Source organism: Pithys albifrons, chromosome 4 (genome assembly GCF_047495875.1).
Source record: "Pithys albifrons albifrons isolate INPA30051 chromosome 4, PitAlb_v1, whole genome shotgun sequence".
NCBI lineage: Eukaryota > Metazoa > Chordata > Aves > Passeriformes > Thamnophilidae > Pithys > Pithys albifrons.
The window spans coordinates 84,873,446-84,899,651 of NC_092461.1; the positions used below are offsets into that span (position 1 = coordinate 84,873,446).

Sequence of the window (26,206 nt, forward strand, 5' to 3'; positions counted from 1 at the left end):
GTCAACACCTTCCCAGCTACCAACACAAAACGCAGAACTGTGAGGGCTGCTGTGAGGAAAATTAACTTGTGCTACATACAGACACGGTGCACTCTGACATACCCAAGTGAGTCCCTGTGCTGAGGGGCACCTCCCAGACCTCTGGATGTCCTTAGCTCTTCGTTTTGACCCAGGAACTTGGTGCCTTGCCCACGGCTGAAGGATACTCCCTGCGAACCCTGTAGAAAAGAAGAAAGTGAAGAGCTCAAGCACAGTGGCTACCAGGCACCTTGTTCTTCTCTGGAGAACAAATCCATAGAAGGTCATTAGTAATGGTATATACAGGTTAAATGTACTTCAGCCCCCCAGCCTTACCTGCCAGATCACTATTGGAGTCTGGCAGGGGTGATGCCTGCACCATAATGTGTGCTTGCTAGTGGGAAATCAGGGAAGAAATTAAGGTTGTAAGCTGGAATCTGTCTAAATATTTCACTGTCCGGCACATGCTGTTCTGTACTTCTCTGAGCGCAGTTACCTCTTTCCTTTTCATGCCCTGAAATCAACTGAGATACTGAGAAACAGCTTAGCCTCAAAATGCATGCCCATCCTTTTCAACTTGTGAGTATTTATATGCTCAGATGACATGTCTGTGTACACATCAAGCAGTAGAATGCCAAGGCAAAGACTTCTGAAAAGGCATGCTTTGGTTCTAAATGCAAATGGATGCTTTCGCTCTGCATACTTCTGTTACAATCATACATAAAGCTCAGCAGGCTGGGCATGAAAATCACCATCAGTAACTCTGAGCAGCCGAAAGCACTGCTCCATTCATTTTTGTGCTGGGTGTGTGGATAAAGTTTGGCACCTGGTTATCCAAGTTCCACATGCAAACTGAGGATTTTGCATTCTGCTTTTAGAAGAATGACTGCTTTAGGACAATTTGAAAAATTGACTTCCTCACTAAAAACTAACACTTCTTTTAACACATAAGTAGCAATAAATAAAAAGAGGTTTTGTAGGAAAAGAAAAAAAAGATCGTAAGAAAAGAAGTGAGATTTAAGAATTCGCTGAGGAAAGCAGCATTTTTGTGAAAGAAAATGCCCAGGGATGAGCAAAAATTGGAAAATGATCTGGTTTTAAATAGAGAGATTACAGGTATCATGATGTTAGAAAAATGTTATGTGTTTTGGTATATCTCAAGATTACTTATGTATAAGGGACTTGACTTATACATGTATTGATTTGAAAGGCAACAAAATTGGTGAATAAGATTTGGGTGTGTTTAATTTTTGGTTTGGTTTGAATTATTTTCTATTCACATTTAAACACATTTCATCTCTGCACCCTATGACACAAATACTTCAAACTTCAAGAGCCAGCAGAAAAAAAATTTTTGGTTTTACTTGAACACTGATATTCATAGAAATATATGGAGTTTATTCTTCCCTGATTTAAATCTCTTCCGCATTGCTAAATCCAGATACCTCTTTGGCTTGCACAGTTTATTCAGGATGGATTTTTCTTAACAGTTTGAGAACAGTGTTGTTTTCTGAATGGTAGTGGTAGTTCTGCTCACATTTTTTACAGCCATGGAAGGACTGGAGATTACAAATTCCTGAACATGGTACTACTGTTGCTTCATAGTGTCAGTATATACTAGGTACTAGACTAAACGTCAGTTCAAAATGACACTTTGACAATAGTCTGGTACTCTTGTAATAACTCCCCAGGCCACATGGAATCAGACAAGGGAGGAATGCTTCTTCTGTGTTTTTATTGCCTTTTCTTTACTCTTTTTCAAAGAGTAAAGAGCCGGATTGTACTATTTTATGCAGCACAAATAAGCATGTGTGCTGTATCACTGTATAGTGTTTGCTACTGCATTGTTTTTCACATACTCATCACAGATTTTTTATTTTGTCCTGGCTGGGATATTTGAATTAGGATCAAATGAATGAGATGTGAAATCCACATATTCCAGGAAGTTGCTTAAGTTCACTCTAAACAAAACAGAACAACAAAACCCCCAAACAAACGAACACACACAACATTTTCAAAAGGACATTTTTTTTCCATTACTTTGTGGCTTACCTAATAACAGGAGGTTATGTCTGGGTAGAACTGCGGGGAGGGGGTGGGGTGGGAGGGAGGTGCTGAGTACAGGGGAGCAATCACTTCCCTGGTCCTGCTGGCCACACTGTTTTTCACACAAGACAGGATGGGCCAGCTGGACAGTCTGTGGGAGCATGTTCAGCTGTCTGTTGACCAGCAACCCAGATCATTTTGTGGAAAGCTGGGATGCTTTCCAGCCACTCTTCTCCCATCCTGTAGTGCTGCATGGGCTTGTTGTGACCCAAGTCCAGGACCCAGCACATTTGTTACCTTGTTTAACCTCATTTGATTGTCTTCAGCCCACTGATCTATCCTGTCCAGATCCCTCTGCAGGGTCTTTCTACCCTCCAGTAAATTAACACTGCCTCCTGGTTTTACCCAGGGTGCATTCAATCCCCTCATCTAAATTATTGATAAAGATATTAAATAGGAGCATGGGAAGCGTGACTAGTGACTGGAGACCGGACGTAGCACTATTCACCACCACTCTGGGTGTGGCCAGTCAGCCCAGTTTTGAAGTCAGTGAAGAGTGCACCTGTCAAAGCCATGAGCTGTCAATTTGAAAGTTAAACACTAAACTAAATGTGTAAGTTACTTTCAAGCTGGATTTAGGAAAATATCCCCCTCAGGCAAACTTTTCAGGAAAAAACCCCAAAACCTAAGAAACCCCAAAAGAAGTATTGTACAGTTTCTGAAAAGGAATTGAGCATTTATATTTCTTAGAAGTGTTGAAAATTTTTTCTTGGTTCACACTGTGACTCAGTTCTCCATCTGTAGAGTAGGATCAATTCCATTCCGTGGTTTCATTTGTAATTTCCATTCTGCTATCAATGCTCAGTTAGTAAAGGACTCAGATCATTTGCATAGCTTGATTTCACAGAAGTGAGAGTGTTTGGAGAAGAAGTGCAATTTTTATGCATATATTGGAGTTCTAAAAAATGTGTCAGATTTGTCTCTGCAGTAGCAATCTTAGAATTAAAGAAACATTCATGGGAGTGAATTGGTTATTCATTGATGGAAGTGGAATGGTGATACAGTTGTTTAATATGACAAATGCTGAAGTGTCCATGCAAACCTGTGTGTGTACTGTTTTGAAGCTGTTGGCTGTTTGCATAATCCTGATCATAATACACATGAATGGAGTCTTGGCTTCACTTTCTAAGCAAAATGCATACACAAACCCTTATATTTTGTAGTTTCCAAAGCACTATTCCTAAAAATACTGTACTATAAAGGGCATCATGTAAGTACAGATTTCACTTTATTCACAAAGTTGCAGGATATAGTTTAATTTCAGTAACAGTAATAGCTTGGTATCAAACATCTCAAGATAAAAACCTGATGCTCTGTATTCACCTACACCTTTATCAAATACTTGGTGCTTAAAGTAGTAATGGTAATTTAATAATAAAAAGGCTGTAAGATATGTTTTTATTTTATGTATCATACATGATTTTTTGGAATGTTATGAGACCTGATACAAGTCATTTGAGAGTCTATGGAGACATTTTAGTGGACTTAAGAGTCAAAAAAAGACCAAAAAAATCCTGAAGACTCTGTAGAGAGAAGACTGTAATGTCTTACTGCAGAAAGTGACAAGCATTAAGATTTCCCATGGTACAGCTCTTGCTCACTTTGCCTTCATTTCTCCACCCAGTGAACAGCCTTACCTCCAATATCACCAACCAATTTGAATGTTAAAGAGAAAAATGTGGAAATAGTGTTGCAAAGTACTTTCTCAACAGATAGTCACTGCTAAGAGATTATTCTAAAACCTGAGTTCGTTCTAAAAGCAATACTGGCAATTATAAACTGGGAGGCAGAGAGAGGATGGGGGGATGCATCAGCTTTTGAGTGAAAAGCTATCTTTCCATTACTGTTAATATTTTTTTCCAGCTAGAAATTTTTCTTTCAATTCTGTACCAGAGTTTACAATGTAAGAACTTCAGGCTTCCATGGTTCCTTTGAGAGATTGTGTGCATTTGCATGATGTACTGCAGTTTTCTGTATAAAACATCAACTGGGCTTAAAAATGGGATTTTCACCCCTGAAAAGTACATTATTACAAAGTTACCATACAATAAAAATGAACATTACAAAAATGGGCTTTCCGTGAGTTATAACTTCATATTCAGCCCCTGTAATATAGACTTGTTTTGTAATTTCCTTCTGAGAAGATAAAATTCTTACCCTTAAAAGGAAAAACTAAAAAAAAATTACAGACTCCACAAAAGGAAAGACTAATGGATCTGCACAAGATCTAATCAGAGAATACTAATGCATAAATATTAATGAATCTGTCAAGTTCTACTCACCGTACTGAAGGACTGAAGTCATGGCTAGGCTTCGCGAACGAAGATTTGAGAAGGGCACTACCCACTCTTGCTGCAAGCGTGCTGGTGGCTAAAAAGACCAATATGGGATAGGCAGGTCCGGTCACAAAAGGCACAGTGGAACTCTCCGTGCATTCTCAAAGGAAGCAGCAGCATCATGAATGGTGTGTCTCCATGAATCCCGATTGGAGGCCAGAGTGGACCATTGGTGACAGTCAATATGGCCAAGGCTGAGGTGTTGTTTCAGGGAGTCCTTGTATCTCTTCTTCGGGGCTCCTCTCTTGCAGCAGCCAGTGGCGAGTTCACCATAGAGCACAATCTTCGGAAGGTGGTGATATTCCATCCTGGAGACGTGCCCTGCCCAGCGCAGCTGCGTTCTCATCAGCATGGCCTCGATACTGCTGACCCCTGCCTGTTCAAGAACAGACACATTGGTCACATAATCAGACCAGTGGATGTTTAGGATTGAATGGAGGCAGCGCTGATGGAAGCGTTCGAGAAGCCGCAGGTGGTGGCGGTAGATGACCCAGGATTCAGACCCATATAAAAGAGTAGACAGTACAATGGCTCTGTAGACACTGATCTTTGTACTTTTCTTCAGGTATTTATTGGACCAGACTCTTTTATGGAGTTTTCCGAAGGCTCTGTATGCCTTTGCTAGCCTGATGTCTATCTCTTTGTCGATCTTACCATCTGAGGAAATGATACTTCCCAGATAGGTGAACGGCTGGACTGACTTAAGCTCTGAATTGCCTATGGCGATGTGAGGATGATGGAAGACTTCTTGAGGTGCAGGTTGGTAGAGAACTTCCATCTTCTTCAAGCTGACTTCCAGCCCAAAAAGCTCAGCAGTCTCTGCAAAGCAGGATGTTAAGCGCTGCAGAGCTGCTTCTGTGTGAGCAACGAGGGCGGCATCATCAGCAAAAAGCAGCTCATGGACAAGGTGATTCAGGGTCTTGGTGTGGGCCTTCAGTCACCTTAGGTTGAATAGGCTTCCATCGGTACGATATCGGATGTAGATGCCGTTTTCTTCATCGAGGTCTGCTGTGGCTCTTTGGAGCATCATGCTGAAGAAGATTGTGAATAGTATTGGTGCAAGAACGCAACCTTGTTCCACACCATTGGTTTTTGGAAAGGGCTCAGAGAGTGCATCACCATATCTGACTTGTTCACGCTGATCCTCATGTAGCAGGATGATCATTTTGAGGAAGTTGGGGGGACATCCTAAACGTTCCAAGGTCTGCCACAGGCCTTTTCTGCTCACAGTGTCGAAAGCTTTGGTGAGGTCAACGAAGGTTACATAGAGACCTTTGTTCTGTTCCCTACACTTCTCTTGCAGTTGTCTGAGAACAAACACCATGTCTGTGGTGCTCCTATTGGCTCTGAAACCACACTGGCTTTCAGGTAGAAGATCTTCTGCAATAGTGGGTACTAATCTGTTCAGAAGTATTCTTGCAAGGATTTTACCAGCAATGGAGAGCAAAGTAATACCTCGGTAATTTGAGCAGTCTGATTTTTCTCCTTTCTTCTTGTACAGGGTGATGATGACTGCATCACGGAGATCTGGTGGTAGTTCCCCTTGTTCCCAGCAACGCACAACAGGCTCGTGGAATTTGGCATGGAGTGCTTGACCTCCATGCTTCCAGATTTCAGGTGGAATTCCATCAACCCAAGCTGCCTTGCCAGTTTTCACCTGTTGTATAGCCTTGAGTATCTCTCCCATAGTAGGAGCGGCATCCAATTCATGTTTCACCGGTTGTTGTGTAATGTGCTGAATTGCTGAGCCTTGGACTACACGGTTGGTACTGAAGAGAGTCTGAAAGTGCTCAGACCGTCGGTTCAGGATGGAGGTTTTATCTGTTAGACGCATTTGACCATCTGCACTGAGTAGGGGGCTTTGAACCTGGTGTGTGGGTCCATACGCTGCTGTCAGGGCCTCATAGAATCCTCTTTGGTCACCCAAATCTGCGCATGGTTGTATCTTTTCTGCTAGGTTGAGCCACCATTTGTTCTGGATGTCTTGAAGTTTCTGTTGGAGCTTACTGCATGCAAGACAAAAGGCAGCTTTTTTTATATGGCAAGATGGCTGAGCAAGGTGTGCTTGGTGAGCAGTTCTCTTCTTCTTCAGCAATTCCTGGATCTCTTGATTGTTCTCATCAAACCAGTCTTTGTTTTTCTTGGAGGAGAACCCTAGGGACTCTTCAGAGCACTGCAGGATGCAACTTTTAATATGTTGCCAAAGCGCTTCAGGAGAGGGATCTATGGGATTATCTTTAAGTCTAGTTTGAAGGTTTACCTGGAAGCTGTCTCTCACTGTGGCTGTTTGTAGATTGCTGACGTGGAGCCTCCTCCTTGGAATGCCGCCTCTCTTAGGTTTGGGCTTGAAGTGGAGGTTAAGTTTGCAGCGCACAAGGCGGTGGTCTGTTTGACATTCTGCACTCGGCATCACTCGAGTATGACGGACATCACTGACATTTCTCTGTTGTACTAAGATATAGCCAATGAGGTGCCAGTGCTTGGATCGAGGATGGATCCAGGTTGTCTTCAGGCTGTCTTTCTGTTGAAAGATAGTGTTGGTGATGGTGAGCTGCCGTTCTGCACAAAACTCTAGCAGGAGGCGTCCGTTGTCGTTGCAGTTTCCAATGCCATGCTTGCCCAGGACTCCTTTCCAGGCTTCAGAATTCTTACCTACTCTGGCATTGAAGTCACCAAGGATTATGATCTTATCATCTGCAGGAACATTTTGGGTGAGGCGGCACAGGTCTGTGTAGAATTTGTCTTTTTCCACTGGGACAGCTGGAGAGTTGGGGCATATATGCTAAAAAGAACAACATGTTCCTTGTTGTGTAGAGGGAGGCGTAAGGACATAATGCGATCAGAATGACCTGTCGGCAGATTTTCAAGTTTGAAGGCAACGGAGTTTTTAATCATGAAGCCAACTCCTGAAAGGTGTCTTTCGGTTTTGGGTTTGCCTGACCAGTAGAGTGTGTAGCCAGCACCATGTTCTTTAAGGCTGCCTTCCTCATGAAGACGAACTTCACTGAGAGCAGCAATGTCAATGTTGAGCCGTGATAGTTCGTGGGCAATTAGAGCAGAACGACGCTCAGGACGTCCACTATCCCCAGTATCAAGCATGGTTCTGATGTTCCAACATGCAAGTGTTAGTTTGAGCACAGCTTTGCAGGCAGGTGTATGCCTTTGAAATCTCTTTGTTTTTGTTTGACCGCATGGAAGATGCCGGTTGGCCGCGGTTATCCAACCAGGTGTGGGGATGAGCTTTGTTTAGGCCACCTTTGCTAGGCCCCTCTCTGTGTGGAGCAAGCAGTGCTGTCCCTAGAAAAGGCTGCTTGGTCATTCAGGATGCTGCCTCATGAGACTGTCATCTCCGCGGTCAAGTCTCTAATGACCCATATCCTGAACCGCCTGCATGCAGGGTTGGGTCTGCGGCTTCCAGCTGCTTCCTATCACCTGCCTTTTTCGACCCTCACCTGTCGCTACAGGGCTTTGCAATGTGGGTGAACCCTTCAAGCCTGCGCAATGGGTTTTTTAGGTGAGGCACAGCGTGCGCAGAACTGGCCCCACCCTTTACTCCTAAGGTTCACCTGCCATGGCCTAGCGAGCTTGGATGGTGACAGCGAATACCTCAGGACGTAGGTTTGGTTAGAGTATCCTTCTCTTAGATGGATGGCCTTACAGGGCTAAACGAACTCCATCTGCCCGGGTTTGGGGTTGGAGTTGTCCTTCTCCTAGGATGGTTGCCAGATGGCTAGCGAGCCCATCCTGCCCGTGGACACACTTTGTCTGACCCTTCAGCTGAGACCTGTCTGGCATGGGAGACCCTACCGGCGGCACAAACCACCTCCAGCATAGCTTTCAACCTCATGAGGGCATACAAGCTTCTCCCCCGCGACAAGGGGGTGTCCCCGGAGAAGGACTGAAGTATACATTGTTCATTTAACCTTCAATGCTGATGTAGTGATTTGTAGTCTGTTAAGTTGGTGTCCATTATTGTAATCTTGTGCTTTTGTTATAGCAGGAAATAATAAATGCATGATCTGAAGGGCAGTTAAATAATGCTTTCTGTTAACAGACATCAATGATAATTAGATAAGAAGAAGCAAAAAAGAAAATCTTTTCAGTTCACTTTTTCAGTCTTTCATTACTATCTGTAGCATGTAATGTCTTAATTATATTACCTAAGAAATGTTGAAATATTTCCACCAGTTCAGGAGCTCTTGCCTATGAATCATACCTTAAGAGTTTTGTTTGTTTCACCAGAATATATTCTGTGTCAAAACCTGAGATGTCTGTATTCACCACAGGATCTTAGGATGTTTATTTTATAGAATTAGATTGAGGATGATGACTGTAGGTTTTCTAGACATTACCACACCCCACAGGAGACAGGCTGTGCTACAAAGAACTCAAATAATACATTACTGCCACTGCATACCACAATAACAGTAAATACTGTAAAATCCCATTGCTAATCCATACTTACCCTTTTCTAAACACCAAGTGTTCTCCACTGTATATGTACATATGCTAGACTTTTAATTTATTTATTCATGTTGTATTAACAGGGATCCTTACAGCTTTTGGATACTGTCAGCAGCAGTGGGTGCCAGAAGATACCTGAGGAAATCCTGGGGCAGCATTCATGTTGCTGAGAGCAGATGTTTACTTCTTCTAGTTATTGATACTCCCTTACTAGTGACTGGTGAAAAACAGGTCTTAGTAATTAGGCCAGCTGATTTCTTTCCTGGAAGAATTTTGGTACAGTCACACTTAGGACCATATGGTGTCTTTCTTACATGGCTAAGTTATAGAAGGTTAAACGTGCCCTTAGTTAGCAAGGCTGTTTAGAATATGCATCTACACCTTCAATAGTTTTGCATTCTTTTCTGAGGAAATACTTTTCTAATGAAATTGTATTTTTGGTGTATTCCCTACTAGTAGAACACTCCTGTAATCCAGTCAAATGAAGTGTTCTCTTTCTGTGTTACAAATGAAATATGATTATTTAAAAGTGCTTGTCAGCGCTCATGAGAAACATTCAAATGAAAAAACACGTTTTTATGATTTCAGTTAATAAAGTTCTAATTTAGTCTTCTTTAGTCATTATTGAAATATGGAAGTATCTTAAAATTAATTAATTTTTTTTCCTTATTTTGCTAGCCTATTAAAATTTATGTAAATTGTCCAATTACATATGTTGTGCTATCTGCACTTTGTCTATTAAATCAGAATTTTCAGAATCTTTTTTACTTAGAATGAATGTGCTGTTGACATTAGTACATCAGAAGACGATATCTTGTCTGCAGTCTCAGGATATATTTCCTTGTATTTAATTAGGTATCACTGTACTCAATCATTTAATTTCAGCAGATATCACTGATTCAATAAGGATAAATTAGCTTTCCCTTCCACAACATACTTTTGTTCATTCTGACTGAAAATGTAGTGTATGCTAAAGGCTTTGTGGTTTGGTTTTTTGGTTTTTTTTGTGATTTTTTGTTGTTGTTTTCCTAGTTCAACAAGTGTTGGCCTTCTGTCTTTGACATTTTTTAGGTTATCATTTCTTTTTTTCAATACAATACTTTTTCAGGTCATCATTTCTTCAGTGATAGTTTGCTTCTCCTGAAAAATGTGAAACCTTAAGCCTTAAGATTTATGTGCTTGGTTGCCCTCTTTTTAACTTTGCTACTCATGTGGTCATATCAGTTGCTTAATTGTTATCACCATAGAATACAGTTTCTAAGACATTTTTCATCATCCCAACATCACATTGCATTTGCATTATGGCTATGAAATTGTTTGATAACACATACGTTGTACTTTAAATATATAAAAAAGTGAAAATAAAAAATTATTAAACATAAATACTACAAATGCTAACTAATTGTATCCAGTATAACCACATGGATCCGGACAACCTTTCTTTTATGGCATATCTGTTTTGGGAGAGCTATGGATACTACAGCTTTGATTCAGTGCAAAAATTAAGGATCTGCATTATGTGAGGATCACACGCATTTTCATTCAGAGAAGCCTTTTGCTGCCACATAGAGTTTGTAAAAGTTCAGTGCCTTTCTGAGTGTGATGTGCTGCAGTTCGTTTTTCATATTTAAATCTAGACTGTTTACAGCTGTATTATAGCATCAGCATAATCACTGACTTTAAGATGCACATTTGGGATTTATTCTGCTGTAACTTGATGGAGAACACAGGCCCTTGTAGGTCAACAGATGTGTGTTTCACCTCTGCTGCTCCTTTGACTGAACACTGAAATGTTTTGCAGATGCTGGCGGATTAATTTGCAAGCACATCTCAGATTCCTCTGATGTATTCAGTAGCAGAACTGAGTAAAACCATTTTTAATCTGTTTATACACTTGGAATGATAGTTTGAAGATATAGTTGAGTAACAAGACTTCAGCTTTAGAACTGCTTGGGTCTTTTGCTGCTGTTGTTTATGATTAAGTTTGGAATTGAAAAGGAATAGTTAGCTGGACATTGGTGCAGGCTGACAAACTAAGACTATACATATAGGGTAAATGGTTCTAATATTAACTTAATGCTTTCTTTCAATAATTGCCTGGGAGTTAAGATGATTTTTTGCTTCTAAAATAATTTTCCTTATAGAACTGTCCTCCAGATCACAGATATCAGTTGTAGGGGTTAATTTTTGATTGTGATGCCGTATTTATTTGAAAAGCAAGTGTAGCTTCGTCAAAGAAAATTAAAGCAGAAGGAAGGTGTAAAAAATAATACGCATTTTGCTTAAGAAGCAAAGGAAAACAAAACAATCTCCAGGTTGCATCTCAGTACAAAGTGTTGTCATATAGGCAATGTCATTTAAATGATTGCCACATTTTCTACACTAATTTTTACAGATGTTGGGGTAACAATTATTTAGACAATCCCAACATTATGTGTAAAAATAACAAATCCAAAGAAAACGAAAACAAACAAACAAAAAACCCCAAACTTACCCACAGTTTTCTGAAGTAGATTTTTCACCTGTAAATAACTTGCAAATATTATATTGAGTTCTTATGTCTGGGTACTATCGCCCATTGTACTTCCTATTTCCTTAGATAAAAAATTAAAAAGAAAAAAGTAGTATTCATTCACAAAATAATGGGTGAGAATTCAGTCCTCACAGAAGTCACGGAAAATTTTGCCATTATCTCAGGGAATTGTTTCATTCACGAGATAGAACTATCTTCACCGTTAAAGTCATTGGGGGATATTCATTAGTGAAACACTCCAAAGAATGTTTTGAGAAAGCTAAAAAATGAGACATCAGCTATCCTTTGTCAATTGAAAGTGCTGGTTGTATGCAAATGGAAAAGTTCATTTTATACTTTCTGATAAGTTGTAAGCAGAACATTTTTGTGTCAATGTCACAAGATAATAAAATTTTCAAATAACTTTACCTGTACAGGAGCTGGATTTTGAAGCTAAGACAAGCTATACCCTGAGGATAGAAGCAGCCAATATGCATGTTGATCCTCGTTTTCTGAGCCTGGGACCCTTCAGTGATATGACAACCGTGAAGATAATTGTTGAAGATGTTGATGAGCCACCTGTGTTTACTTCACGTTTGTACTCCATGGTGGTGTCTGAAGCAGCAAAGGTTGGCACTATCATTGGAACTGTAGCGGCCCATGATCCAGATGTCTCAAATAGTCCTGTCAGGTAATTGTAAGATGTCATTGTTATTTATTTAGCCTTTGTATTGAAGTTGTTCAATTTGTGGTGGGAGGGTCTTTGGTTACACCAAAAGCAATTAGTAAGCTTTGTTCCCTTGCAGAAGGAGATTGAGGTGTTCTATGAATTTCCACAGTTTGACTTTTGTATCCTGAACTATAAAACATTTAAAAAAATATATATTTAAATCTCTGTAAACCAAAGAGAAGATAGTTTCAGGATTCCAAAGGAAAGAAAAATATCAAAATATTGCTCATATTTATTTCTCTTTAAGATTAGAAAAAGCCTATTGTTATCTGTAATAAGTTATGTTCACTTAAATGAACCAGCAGCAAAAATTATAATATACTTCTATGTGTGTGAGAATAATGAATAATGATTCATATTGTGTGTGCACTAGAAATAAGAATTCAATAGGACATAGACTCCCACATAGTAAGCTGGAACTAAGATCCGACAGAAAGGAACATTAGTGAAAACTCTTTACATTAGAGAAGTGGATAAGACAAGATGCATCCTGTCCTAGTCAGGTTGGTTAAAGGCAGTGTTTTGGTTTTGTAAATTCTGCTGCAGCCAAATATCTTCCATTTGAATGGAAAGAGATACGATTGTTAGAGATGCATGAACTGTCTGGGGCCTTTGTCTTCAGTGTGTGAAGAATCTGCAAGTCTTTCACAATATAATGTCCCGGATCATTAAGAAACCGTAAGAGAACACAAATTATCAATTTTCGTTTTCCTATATCAAAGGTCAAAGCTCAAGGACAAAGACTCACCATCTGAAGTTAAGCCAGTAATGAGCTTCTTGTTATTTTTCCTATGCATAGAAGTAATATTAATTCTCAAAGGAACATGCAAAGGATCCAGAGAGTAGTGGTTATGACTCAGAAATTTTGTAAATGTAAATGTCTGCAGGAGGAGGAACACATACATAATTAAAAGGTAGTACATAGTTTCATTTGCTATAATTGTTCACTTAGGACATACATAGAAAAGACCTTCACAGATACAGTACGTGTTTGAATGTCACCTATTCTGGTTATGTTTTTACTTTCAGGCATTGAAAATAAACTTGGACTTCATAGTAGCTCTGTGATTTCTAAAGCAACAATTTAAAGTTGCAAAAATAAAGCATATGTTTCACTCCTAGAGATGATACAAGTGTTCCCTATCTTTCATTGTCTTTTTGCAACATATTCAAAATAGCTAACTCCTATAATGTATAAGCAAGTCCTGTGTGGATGGTTGACATGGATTTACTTGTGAAAATTATCTTTGCTGGGCTCTTCCTTTGCTGTGACAGTGTTTTCTGGCACTGATGTTATCATCTGGTGTATCATATCTGGTTTAGCAGAATCATTCAGAATAGGATTAAACATAGTTCCATTAATGCAGGCCATGTTAAGAATACTTCTGACTCCTGTGTAAACATAAAGATAAGTTTATTGGCCTTGATCTGGTTAATTTTTACAATTCCAGCATAAAGAATAGTTACATCACCAGATTTCTTCTGCTTCAAATTTGCTTGGAATTTGAGGGGGAGGAAAAAGAAAAATAGTGATGTTTATCTAAATGCTTGCAAACCTGCTGTGTACATTGTTGAAGGTACTGAAAGATTGTATAATTTAAAGCTGTTCTGCATCTTCTATGATACATTAGAGCTAGATTCACATAAAATTGGAATGTGTTAAGGAGGATTAATGCATAAAACTTTTCATGATCTGTTTAAGAAATTTAAATTATTAATCTATAAATAAGTATTCCAACTTCCAAACATTAGATTATATTGATACTGATTAAAAATTAGATTTGTTACAATTCAGAAATGTTGAAATTACAAGATCAGGTACAAAACCTTTACAGTACCAGGAGCTGGGGAAAATAATAAATGTTTTGAAAATAAGAGGTTATTTCATATAGACCAGAGCACCATTGATGTTTGAACTAGCTTAAAGAAAGGATTTAAAACTCCTGCAGCTCAAAGATTTTCAAGTATTAATGGCTGCAAGGAATTAAAGGATTAAAAGTATTTAAAATATTTTTTTTTAGAATTTGAGTATGAGTACAATGCTTGTAAATAAGTTAAGGGAAACTGCTTGCTTCCTATGCATGAAAATTATTTTTCTTGGTGTTTCATAAGAATCTGTCATACTATTTATATAACTTGTTTGCTTTCCCTCCCTCTCTTCCTCCTTTTCTCCCTCTTGACTTTTTATTGCTTTCTTTCTTTTTTTTGTCTTTCTCACTTCTCCATCTTCTCCTTCTCCTTCTAATCCTTATCCTTCTTCCTTGACTTGCTTAACTAATTTTAAAAGAAAGGTTTTTGACTTTTCAAGTTGTGTAGTGATAGTGTTAATAATCTGAGGGCTGGAAGGAGATTGAGTCCCAGCTACAGGGCCTGCCAGAACTGACTGTGTAGCAAAGGTGACAGACAGTCTCATGGGGAAACTTGTCAACCACAAAACAGTTGTAGAGCACTGCTGACCAAAAAAATTACAGTTATGGCACAGAATAGAGTGAAAAATTACCTAGAGTTAACATAAAATAAAAGAAGAAAAAGTGAAAAAGGGAAAGTGGTAATCCACAAAACCTTCTGTTATTGTTTCTCTCTGTCTTTATGCTCTCTCTCACTGTGACATAATAGTGTAAAACAATTCTACTTACGTAGCAAGTCTCTGCTCTTAGATTATGCAGCCAAGAGGAACAGATAAAAACACAGTAACAAAGGAAAAGCTGCTATATTACAACATAGAACAAAACAAACAGTTCCATAAGATCATTATATCTAGGAAGTTCCATTTTTTAACTGTCTTCCATAACTCATTCTTGCTATGTTGTTAAAAGGTTTTGGTTACTGTTATATCAGTGATTGAATATATCATCAGTGTGAGAGAAATTGTGATGATCACATTTGATCACACCTGAACTGATTTTTTTAATTCATCCTGAGTGTTAGGGAAGTGCTCTAGAGTACATACTTGACCTAAATGAGAGTGCAAGAATCTGACCCAATATTAAATCAAATGTTGAGAATTTTCCAGTTGTAAATCTAAATCTGCCTAAGCAACTGTCCCTTTCTCTCGAAAAAGGTTATAAGCAAATCACCCACAGGCATTTTGACCTTTTCTCTTATGCTGTTTTCTGTTTGCTAAGGAGATCCTTTCTCCTTCCTATTTACTTGGGAGGTAAAGATGTGTTAAATCAAAGAGTTAAGGGCATGAGCCTCTATTGATCTAATGACAGTAAAGCATCGGAAGCTGACAGTGATACATGCAATCCCTTGACCTTACTCTGCATCATCTTTCTTTTCTGCTCCTGCCCCTGCAGCTCTGGGTATCTCAGGGGCTCTTGTGTTGGGCATAGAAAGCTCTGTGTTCAGACTGCCAGTTCCCATGGGATCAGTGCCCAGCTGATACAGCCTTGTAGCAAACTTTCAATTCACCTTCTCTTTAGCTGGCTTTCAGGAGGATGCTATTTCATTAATTCCTGAGTTTCTCGTACAGCAGAGGAAGAAAGAAAAGAGAGTGGGATACCTATAACCTCACTTAATAGGAGTGGAGCCCTCCACTGTCAGCACAGGTCACTGTATAACTCTCAACTTTTCATATGGCTTTGCTTATTTCAATGCCCCAGGGAAACTGGAGTGAACAATGTCAAACTAGGGAAACAGTGAAACATTTTCCCTCAAATAAAAAACCAATGAAATATTTTTACATGCCGTAATTGAACATAAATAAAAAGTTTAATTTCATCCTTTACCTAGGTATTCGATAGATCGAAACACAGACCTGGAGAGGTATTTTAATATTGATGCCAACAGTGGAGTAATTACAACTGCCAAATCTTTGGACAGAGAAACTAATGCTATTCATAATATCACAGTTTTGGCCATGGAAAGTCGTAAGTATCAATTGTAATATTTTATCATCTGTTTATGGGTAAAACTTCAGGGTCGGTTGTGATCAGATGCATTGAGAGAAATTCTGAGTTTCAAACCGTGCAGATAAAAATAGCTTATTATTCAATGCAAACTACCCCCCTATATGATAAAAGTTAAAAAATACTACACTGTAGGTATTTGCTCTTTCCTTTGGTTCACACCTTGTGCATTCTTTTGAGTTCTGAAGAAGGAGTACAAAAGAAGAAGAAATATGTTAAGTCAGCAGTCTCAGACAAAGTGTCCTTACAGGAAAAGTGATATGCAATATAGAAGAGAGTGGTTACCCAATCTTAGTCAGGGCACTAAGAGTTGATTGGTGTTGGTCAACCACAGTGTTCGTAGAGGGTATGAAGGAAAGGGGATGTAAATGCTTATGTGGTTTCATTTTCCTAACCCTAAAGTTCCACTGTAGAGGTTATTTTTTACTTTGTATTTTTTCCAGCGTTATATGAAAAGCGTTGAAGAATATAACCCTTCAAATGCATGCACAGATTCTGCAAATGCAAGTTAAAACATAAACATGTTCGGCTTTGAATACATTCTGTGAAGAACAGTGTATTTTTCCCTTTATATTAGAAAAAATTATTTCTTCAAATTTCTTCCTTATTACTACTCTGTTGAGTTGTGATCATAAAAGTGTTACTACTTCTCTGGCCTGCTATTTTAAAAATCCTCAATTCTTGCTTTCAGTGAGCTTAACTTGATGTTTAACCTGAAAGTTTACTTTTATCATTTACTGTCTGTATGAATTTCTCTTGTATTATCAGGAGTAGAATTTTAGTCCAGGAGCCCAATATGGAAAAAATATTTTCCTTGGTAGTAATAAAACTGATGAGATAGACAAGGGGCACATCTGACACAAGTAAGTCTAGGAGAACAAGCAAAACCTTATACTCATTTAGTTTATGTTCATGGCCTGCTTGGTTTTCTATAAGCTTAGATCAGCAGAGGAAAAAGTGGGTGTCAAAATTGCTTGCTTTCTTGTATTTCATGTGTGGAACAAAAAAAACCAAACTAAACCATTTTGTGACTTACATTTGGATGCATTGCTTTAAATACTTAAAATATTTGCTAAAATGTGGTTACGACACCCTATAAAAAGATAGACATGCATTTGAAGTTGTAAACAGTTTTTCATTTTTCCCTGCTCTAACACCTAATATTGCCACTTGTGGTAAAAATGTATGTTGTCTCTCTTTTCTCTCCTCCAAAAGAGAAACAAAATAAATTGCACTCACCAATGTCCTCTATCCTTTGTCCAAAACATATCTACTGTTTCAATTAAGACATTAGACCCCAGACATAATCATATTTTAGCTACAAATGTGCATCAGTTTAAGAATGATTTATATTTAAGGTTTTCAACATGTCAGTGACAGCACTGAAATACTTAGTTGTGTGTGCACTTTAAATACTTTGGGATTTGCTTGGTAATGAATCCTTCTCTTTCTTTTCTGTTATATATAGTGATAAAATTTTGCTTCAAACTTCTTAATAGCCTAATGCATCTGAATTGCAGCAAAATGAAAATATTTAACCCATAATAATCATGCTATTCCCAGTATAAATAGTGGTGATCTGGCTAGTTGAATGCCTTGGCAATGGTTCTACATAATTTTGCTGTTATCCTTCCATATGTGATTCAGTGTTGTGATTAGTGAGTTAGATTTTCAGTGTATCCCTGAGAGTAAAATCTTAGTTTAATTGAAAGGGTTGGAACACATAAACATTGTTTCCAGTAGATCCAGACGACCAAGTCAAGAATTTCCTTTCTCTTTGAGAGAGGTTTGTAATTGATTTGACATGTATATAGAAAAGAAGAATGCAAATGAAAAATACACTTAACCAAAGAATAACTTGCAAGGATTGCTTCTTGATTGTTTTGTTGGATGTTTTTGCTATAGAGAATCCAGCACAGATTGGGAGAGGCTATGTAGCCATCACTATCCTTGACATCAATGACAATGCCCCTGAATTTGCCATGGAGTATGAGACAACTGTCTGTGAAAATGCTCAGCCTGGTCAGGTATGGCTTGATAAGTTTGTGTTTATTTTTATCAGATAAGACAGCCATTCCTTATGAAAGTCTACCAGCTTTAAGATAAAGAAAAATTAATTTATGACAGTAAAAATGAGGCTTTGCATTACAAGCAAGTAGTAAGAAAGGTGCAGGTGTAAAAATTACTAGTTGAAGATACTTTTACAATCCCTGGCTTTCTAAGTGGCATAACAGAGATTTTGCTAAACTCACCTAATTTTGTATAATATTAAGAACATGTACTTCCTCCTAATTTTCCTGGGAATTGGGAAGTTTTGACACAGAGGTTATTCTGAGACTAGAGACCTACCATTCCAAAAATGAGTATACACTTTTATTTCCCTTAAGGATGCAATTTCACAAGGGATAATGTCTTCCTAATGTTTTTAATTATCCCAATATCTTCCAACTAGTCCTAGACTCAACCAAAGCTGTATGGTTTTTTTCCTTAGTGTATCTCTTATTTGGCCTTTTCCTCTCTACTTTGTAAGACCTCACAAAATATATGTATTTTATCATTCTTCTCTCAGAAAACTAGTCGATGTTGTGCCCACACAGATCTCACATATTCCCTGGAAGACTGTGCTTTTGTGCCTTCTTCCAGTGTATTATCCTTCCTGTGGCAGGTGTTGTTTATGGCACATTTCAAAATCACATCAGAATTTAAATTCTTAATGGTAAACACTATGATTACTAGCTTATGTTCATGAGAAACACAGAGTATGTGTGCTCTTATTGTTGTACTCTTTGTTTGCCCTGTGCTCTGGTCAGAACCGTTAGATTGGAGTATTCTTTTTTTATGGGTTTTAAGTAATGATGAAATTTACTTTAGGGGTAAATTCTGACAATTTTAGAAAATTAAATGTAAACAATAATAATGATAATAAAAATTAAATTCCAGAAAACATTAATATGCTTATAGCATGCTTTATTGTCTTTCATTATATTAAAACTTATATATTAATTAAAATGCTCAAAAGCATAATGATTTCCTTGAAAAAGTTTACAACATTGATTGCAGCCACAGATAGCCACATTAAGAGGAATTCAGATGACACACTTCTTTCACTGCTGTGTAGTTTTTACTCCAAGCTCTGGTGAATGACAGGACATAACTTTCTCCCAGGCCCTGTGGATCATTGCTTTGGCCAATAAAGTTGGTACAGATAAACAGTTGGGTCACACTTTAATTTTAATAGTGTCTGTATATGCTTAGGAGATTAAAAAAACAAAGTGCAAGATGATCAGGACTCGAGCAAGGATTGATACTTTGATAGGCAGTGAAGGGTTATGCAATATGTATGTATTTATGTTTCTGTGAAACCCTCATGTGTCTCAAAACAGGTGATTCAGAAAATTAGTGCAATTGATAAAGATGACCCACCAAATGGCCATCAGTTCTACTTCAGTTTAACAGCAGAAGCAGCAAATAATCACAATTTTACATTGCAGGACAACAAAGGTAAGAAAATTTTGTTTTGGTAAATATTCAACAATAACACCTTTCATTTTCAATGCAGCATGCTCATTATGACCTACATAAACTTCTCTTGTGGTAGGAACATAAATTAAATGACAATCAGCCTGCAAAATAATTTTATCTGTAGACTATTTGTCAAGGGAATTAAGCTGTTGTTTGAATCATTTAAAGCCTTGAGCCAAACAGAGCAACTTCAAATCTTTAAATCTTTCTTTTTCTTTTTTTTTTTTCCATGAGTCACTCTTCACATTTTTCCCTGTATTTATAGGTTTTTATCTAAATTAGATTTTACCTTGGGGCAATGACTGAAAAAATGTCCAGGAATTCATGTTTTATTAATATAACTCAGGGCAAAAAAAAAAGAGTGCGCAGTCAATGGAGAAGTTTTGTGATTTGGTTTTCTTTTTTTGTTTTATTAGAAAAACACATCTTTTCATTAAGTGTACCCTCTTTTGAAGAATGCTTTTGACAGTGAATACTGCCTGGAATATTTGCACAGACTTCTTAAGAACATTTCCTCAAAGACTCCCATCAACATCACATTTCTATTAGTTAAAATATCTGAGAACACACTTCTAATTAATGCACTCATTAGTTGTACTGCTTAGTACAACAGCTGTGCATGTGTCAGTCAGTTTAGCCAGTAGCTGAAGCAAATAGAACTAAATAGACATGATATTGCTCTTGCATTGCTCTTTTATGGATCAGTACTAAACCAGAGCTACAAAGTCATCCTATTAGTAAAACAAGAAAACCAGACATATGGTGGACTAAAGGACACTGCTTGTACAAACAGACTTTGAATAACATTCATTAAGTATAACATGTGACCTAATAAAGCTCTCTCGTGCAGGTCTTCATTATCTTACCTTGCATGTAGTTACTGAAATGTTTAGTTTTCTTCAAATGAGCAGCTTGCAGTTTAAAACTGGAGTCTAATAGTAGTAATTATCAAAATGATAAAAATGCATTAGAATAAGACTGTTCAGAAATCTGACATCATTATGAGTACTATAAAGTACTTAATGAAAAGATAGGCCCTCTTACAGGGAACTTACAATTTGTTAAAAGTAGTAATAGACTTTTGCAATGTCAGTAAAATCAGTGGAGTTACAATACACAGCAGCATTTGCCTCTTTTGACATTAGTTAATTTTATGCATATCTCCTACGATGCTATATGTACAGATGCTTGCATATTGTGCCAGGTGTGTTATAACAGATGACACAATAAGATAACTTTACTGGCTCTCAGTATATCTATGAATAGATAGGTAAGCAGATAGAAAGACTAACTGAATGAACTTTTTTATACATCCTAGGAGATGTAACTCCCTACCTTGCAGAAGCTGCCAATCTGTATTGAACACAGTGAGTTTTGCACATAGCTTCTCAAACCCATGGACTTTTTAAACAAGCAACTCAGAACAGCATTGAACTATACATTTTAGGCTGATTATATTAGTCATCTCGATTCTCTGAAGAGGCTGAAAACAACTGCATGTCTCTGCAGGATGCACAATTACCTATATTTGCACACTGACTGGACTTTTTTTTTGCATTCAAAAAATATTTCATTGATCTTCAGAGCCTTAATATGGTTATCGCTTCCATTAGTATGATATATATGTTTCTAAATAATTGGAATGCTTGTAAATTAAAATAAAATTGGAATATGTATGTAGTTACTTAATCCGATCACTGAGAGGTAATTTATTTCTTTTTTATAATGATCTCATCTTCAAGTGTCTGTGAAGGATGTGGAACTGTGAGCTTAACTGAAACCAAATTGACCTTTGTTATTTGGAAATAGTCTTTCATGGAAACTAGAAACCTTTTTGGTTAATTGGGTATTTTTTCTAGCTGATCCTGGCTCTACACCTTCAAAAATATATTACCAGGAAAGATAAACTTGGTGAAATAATATGTGTTTATAAAGTCTTTAAGTAAAAGACTATAGTATTTATGGGCTTGTGTTTTAGAAAAGTCACATATTTAATAATTTGTCTTTTTATTCCCTTATCTAGATAATACTGCAACAGTATTAACCAAAAGAAATGGGTTTCGAAGACAGGAACAGTCTGTTTTCTACTTGCCAATATTCATAGTGGACAGTGGATCACCTTCACTTAGTAGCACTAATACCCTCACCATCAGGGTCTGTGATTGTGATGCAGATGGTATTGCTCAGACATGCAATGCAGAAGCATATATCTTGCCTGCAGGACTTAGCACTGGAGCACTGATAGCAATATTGGCTTGTGTCTTGACACTACTAGGTACGTCTTCTTTCTGTTACCCTTATTTTCCATTCAATGTATTGTAGCAAAATATATATACGTATAAGCTTTGACATCCCCATCACCCTGATCATTGTAAACAGGCACAGATAACATTCTAGGAAGAGTGGCATTTTGTAATATGACCCACAAAAAAAGCCTTTAGATTGGGAGTTTAAATTTCAGATACTTTGTTTCTATGCCAAGCCTCCAGACAGTAAAATAAAAAAATTAACGCTTGCATCAAGTGTAACATTCAAGAGATAGACAATGCAGTTTATGGAAGCACTTGGTTTAGCATACTTACCTTATAACCAGTATCAGTGCATGTCCCTTTTCCACAGGAATAATTGTTTTTAAACATTTAGGGATTTGCTTAGAACAAAAGACATTCAGAAAATACAGATGTAATTTACTGATGAGAATCATTATTAATTGACATCTTCTACAGAATGATATTTTGTTACTTCTGCAAATAGTAGCTACAGTTGGATTTTATGTTGAGCAGTGAAACTGCAACTACATAAAAGGCAGTGGAAAGTAGTGAAACAGTGTAAACATTTTAGTTTGGTTAGAATTACTCATTTAATGCCTAGTCATTAAAGAGACTGACTGCATGGGAGAGTAAAGGGTCGAATCAGGGAAGAAAGATGAAGGATCAGGTGAGCAAAAGTGGAGTTTTTCCTATTGTCTGTAAATTCATGTGTTAACAGTGACACCGATTCAATATACAAGAATTTTTTTTCAGTGTTGTTATCATTAAGAGATTTTTCTGTTCCTTGCATATACATGTCAGTCTACAGAAAGGGAGAAGACCACAGTCTCCTTATGTTGCTATAATTCCAGTGGTGCTTCATCTGTCACAGTTATCCAAGTAGTTTGGATAGGACAAATCCAGAGACTTTTTTTCACACTTGTGTTCATGGCAGTATTTCCACCATGTGTAGATCTCTTCTTTCACTGTGATTCACATCCCCATAAACCATTAGAAGGCACTGTTCCTTCTGCTAAAAAAAAATACTTCTATAGGACTCCAAAAATAAAAATCTGTTGGATATTTTTTTACAGAGTAAAAGAAATCAGTACCTCTGCAATGAACCCAACCAACTTACTCAGTGGTTATATATAGGAGGTGGCATTTCTAAAGTTTTCCATCTGTGTGACTAAAAAGCACTAACACCATAAGACTATTAAATCTCATTTGACATGTGATTGCGCCTGGGTTTAAATAGAAATGGAAAGGAATGATTGCCAAAAGTTTTACTGCACATTTTTAAATACCATTTTTCTAGTAGCATGTCTAGGCAATATATATACACAAGTGAACTTTATCTGGACACGAAGCTAAATGGTAGAGTTCAAAAAGATATAAAAATACTGTCTCATATCAACTGGCATTAGCATCAGTGGGGAAACACCTATTTTAAACTTTAGTCCAACATACTTAGGAAAATAAGTTCAGTAACAATGGCAATTCATTTCATGCAAAAATGAAATGTCACCATTTCTGTTATACATAAGAAGGGACTTTCTGAAGATTACATAGGAAACTACTGTAGTTACTGCACAGCCTGTCTTGGTTGTAAGCTTTTCTTAAATAGGACTATGACTTAAAGAAGACCATTGAATGGAGACACAGCATGTTACCAGTGAATAACTTGCTTATTCTACTTAGTACACCAGGGTTCAAATGCAACTAATAAATCAAAAAATGTGAGCTTTTATTCCAGTCATTTTTAGAATGTGCTGAACAACAATTTGCTAAAGAATTGAGAGTAAGTTCTCTGAATGTAGTGTTTGAATAATGGGCTGTGCACTGAAGAAAAATCTTGCATACCTTACCACTGATTTTATTTGTCAAAGACTTTGGACTTCAAAAGTCATGTCTCTGAGTGCATCGACTTTGTTTATCCGTATAGACATTTTTATGTGCTATCATCACTTCCAATGTGAACTGTTGCTTTTGAGTACAGTTCAAAGGTGCAGGCACAGTTTAGGCTGCATTTATATGATAACTCTGGCTTTGACTGCTGCATTTTGGTACTGTATCCTGCTACTGTTTTGTTCCCAGCCACATGCCAGTCTCCATAAGGAAGGGCTGACCAAGATGTCCAGTGAAACCTCAGTCAAGTGTTGCTGCTTGTCTGTTCCCTGAGCCTTTCTTCTTCTTTCCTTTGTTCCTACAAGATCTTTTCTGGAACCAGCTGCGTAGTGGTACTGCTAGGAATTTGCACTTTCCCTTTTGCTCTTCACATCATTTCTGAGAAAAATCCTGAAGATCCACTAGCACAGCATAAAAAACAGGCTTCAGCTGTTGGCACGTGATTCCAGGACTGGGACCAAGGGATGCATGTATTGTGTAAGAGTTTATCAGTGATGAGGATCCAGGCTACTGGATCAATATCTTTTTCTGACTCAAGATTAACACACAGTGCAAATCCAGTCACATTCATCAATGCCATCTTAATGTGAGTGCTAGTCATAAAGCAGGGGAGGCATGATATTTGCATAAATTCAATTAATACATGCATTCTGGCCCCAGTATCTTGAATTCTCAACTAGATCTTACTTTCTTAAAGTTAGTATAATATACTTTGATATCTTTTCTTGCCCCATAAATCCCTTTATCTAATAAATAACCATTTGTCGTGATCAAGGCTCAGATTGTCTCAGTGGGATTTCCTAGTGTTATTATTTTTACTTAAGCAACAAATTAATTTTAGATAAGAACAATATTTTCACTGATGCTAAGAAGGAAGAATGTTACTAAGTCATACTATTTTATTATAATTGCATATGAAATGATAGAAACTAATTTTTCAAACAAATAATTTTTAATGATTATAAACATTTTACCAAAATCTTTTTCTATCCTCATGCTAATTGATGGAGATCAAACTGCAAATTTTAATCCACAAGAAAATTCCAGTATTTTGTCAATTATTCAAAATAGCTTTGCAGTTTTGCAGTAAGGCCCCCCAAAAAAACCCACCAAAAAACCCCAACAAACCTAAAAAAAAAGGTGCTTGCACTTTATTCTGTAAAAGCTTATGAAAACGTAGTTTGATTAATTTTGGACTGCACATAATTTTTAGAGAAGTAAGTGGGAATTTTTAACTACTCTAGAAATTACGTGGTATTTTAATTCAAGGTAATTTGTTTTTTCAGTTGGCATCTTCAAGACACAATAATTGTTTTTTAACAAGTGTTTCGAATAAAAGCTTTACATAAAATCACACACGCAAAAAGATACTCACCTGTAGATAACCTAATCATATTTGAGAGGTTAAATATTTTCTTTGCATTGAAGCAATGGAAAGCTAGATTGGCATAATATTTTTTCTTTATTTTTTCTTTCATACTTCTGAGTATAATCTATTAGTACCACCTATTTACTTAGAAATACTGGAAAAAGTCTCCTATTAGTGTGGTATCAGAGTTTATAATTTAATAATACATCAATTGGACTCAAAATACAGCTTAAAGTAATTATTTTTTCAGTTGAAAGACAGCAAATTTGGTATTATTATCACAATACCTACAAGAACCACATTAAATCAGCACACATAACTGTGTGATTTGTGAAAAAGAAGAAACAGTTCTAGTTGTGAGGATTTTATTCTGTAAATAGGTAAAATGCATACAGACTGTGACTATGTAGTATGTGTGGGTTTTGGTCTTGCAGTTTTAAAAGTGATAAATGTATAACTGGTGATAAATATATAACTGGGGATACCCGAAGCAACTCATTCAGAAGGTGGTTGAGTATGCAATGCAAAAATCCAGTCTTGTGTTCAAAGGTGTTTGCTAAAGACTGATTTAGTTGACCTGAAACTACCAATATTAGCATTAAGTTTATACTGATAGAAGGATAAAACTATGTATTGCCACAGCTAATATAAAGACAAATGACATTTTTTTTCTTAGCTATTGTACCTGTTAAACCAAATCAATATTTCTAATAATTCAGGTAAATCAGAAGAAATAAAAGGTTAGTTTAGATCTATCTTCGCTAATTCTGGTTATTAAGTCTTTAGTTCTTTCTAGTATCGATTGATGTTTATTTGTTATACCACATATGAAATCAGTATTGTCATTTCATCTCTTTAGCCTGAGTCCGGTGTACCAGTATGGAGCCAAATTAGTGCCCTCGATGTGCGATACATACATGCCTAGAGCTTTTCCACTGTATTATTTTTTCTCTAAAAATCATGAAATTATGTTTTTAGAAGTTAGCCCATCACTGACTTAATCTCTGCTTTTGTCATAAATGCAGGGGAAAAAAGCCTACTACAACCCAATGAGAAATTAATAAACTTTGAAACCATTTGG

General features: G+C 37.2%; 1 protein-coding gene across 1 annotated transcript in view; it reads left to right on the forward strand.

Annotated features, from left to right (window-relative positions):
* The window catches only part of CDH7 (cadherin 7), an 89,853-nt gene that overhangs the window by 55,256 nt on the left and 8,391 nt on the right, over positions 1-26,206 (forward strand). Inside the window, exons 7-11 of the mRNA XM_071554892.1 lie at positions 11,874-12,127; positions 15,902-16,038; positions 17,983-18,104; positions 19,461-19,578; positions 21,623-21,874. Coding sequence (XP_071410993.1) covers positions 11,874-12,127; positions 15,902-16,038; positions 17,983-18,104; positions 19,461-19,578; positions 21,623-21,874 — 883 coding nt within the window. The remainder of the gene's footprint in view (positions 1-11,873; positions 12,128-15,901; positions 16,039-17,982; positions 18,105-19,460; positions 19,579-21,622; positions 21,875-26,206) is intronic.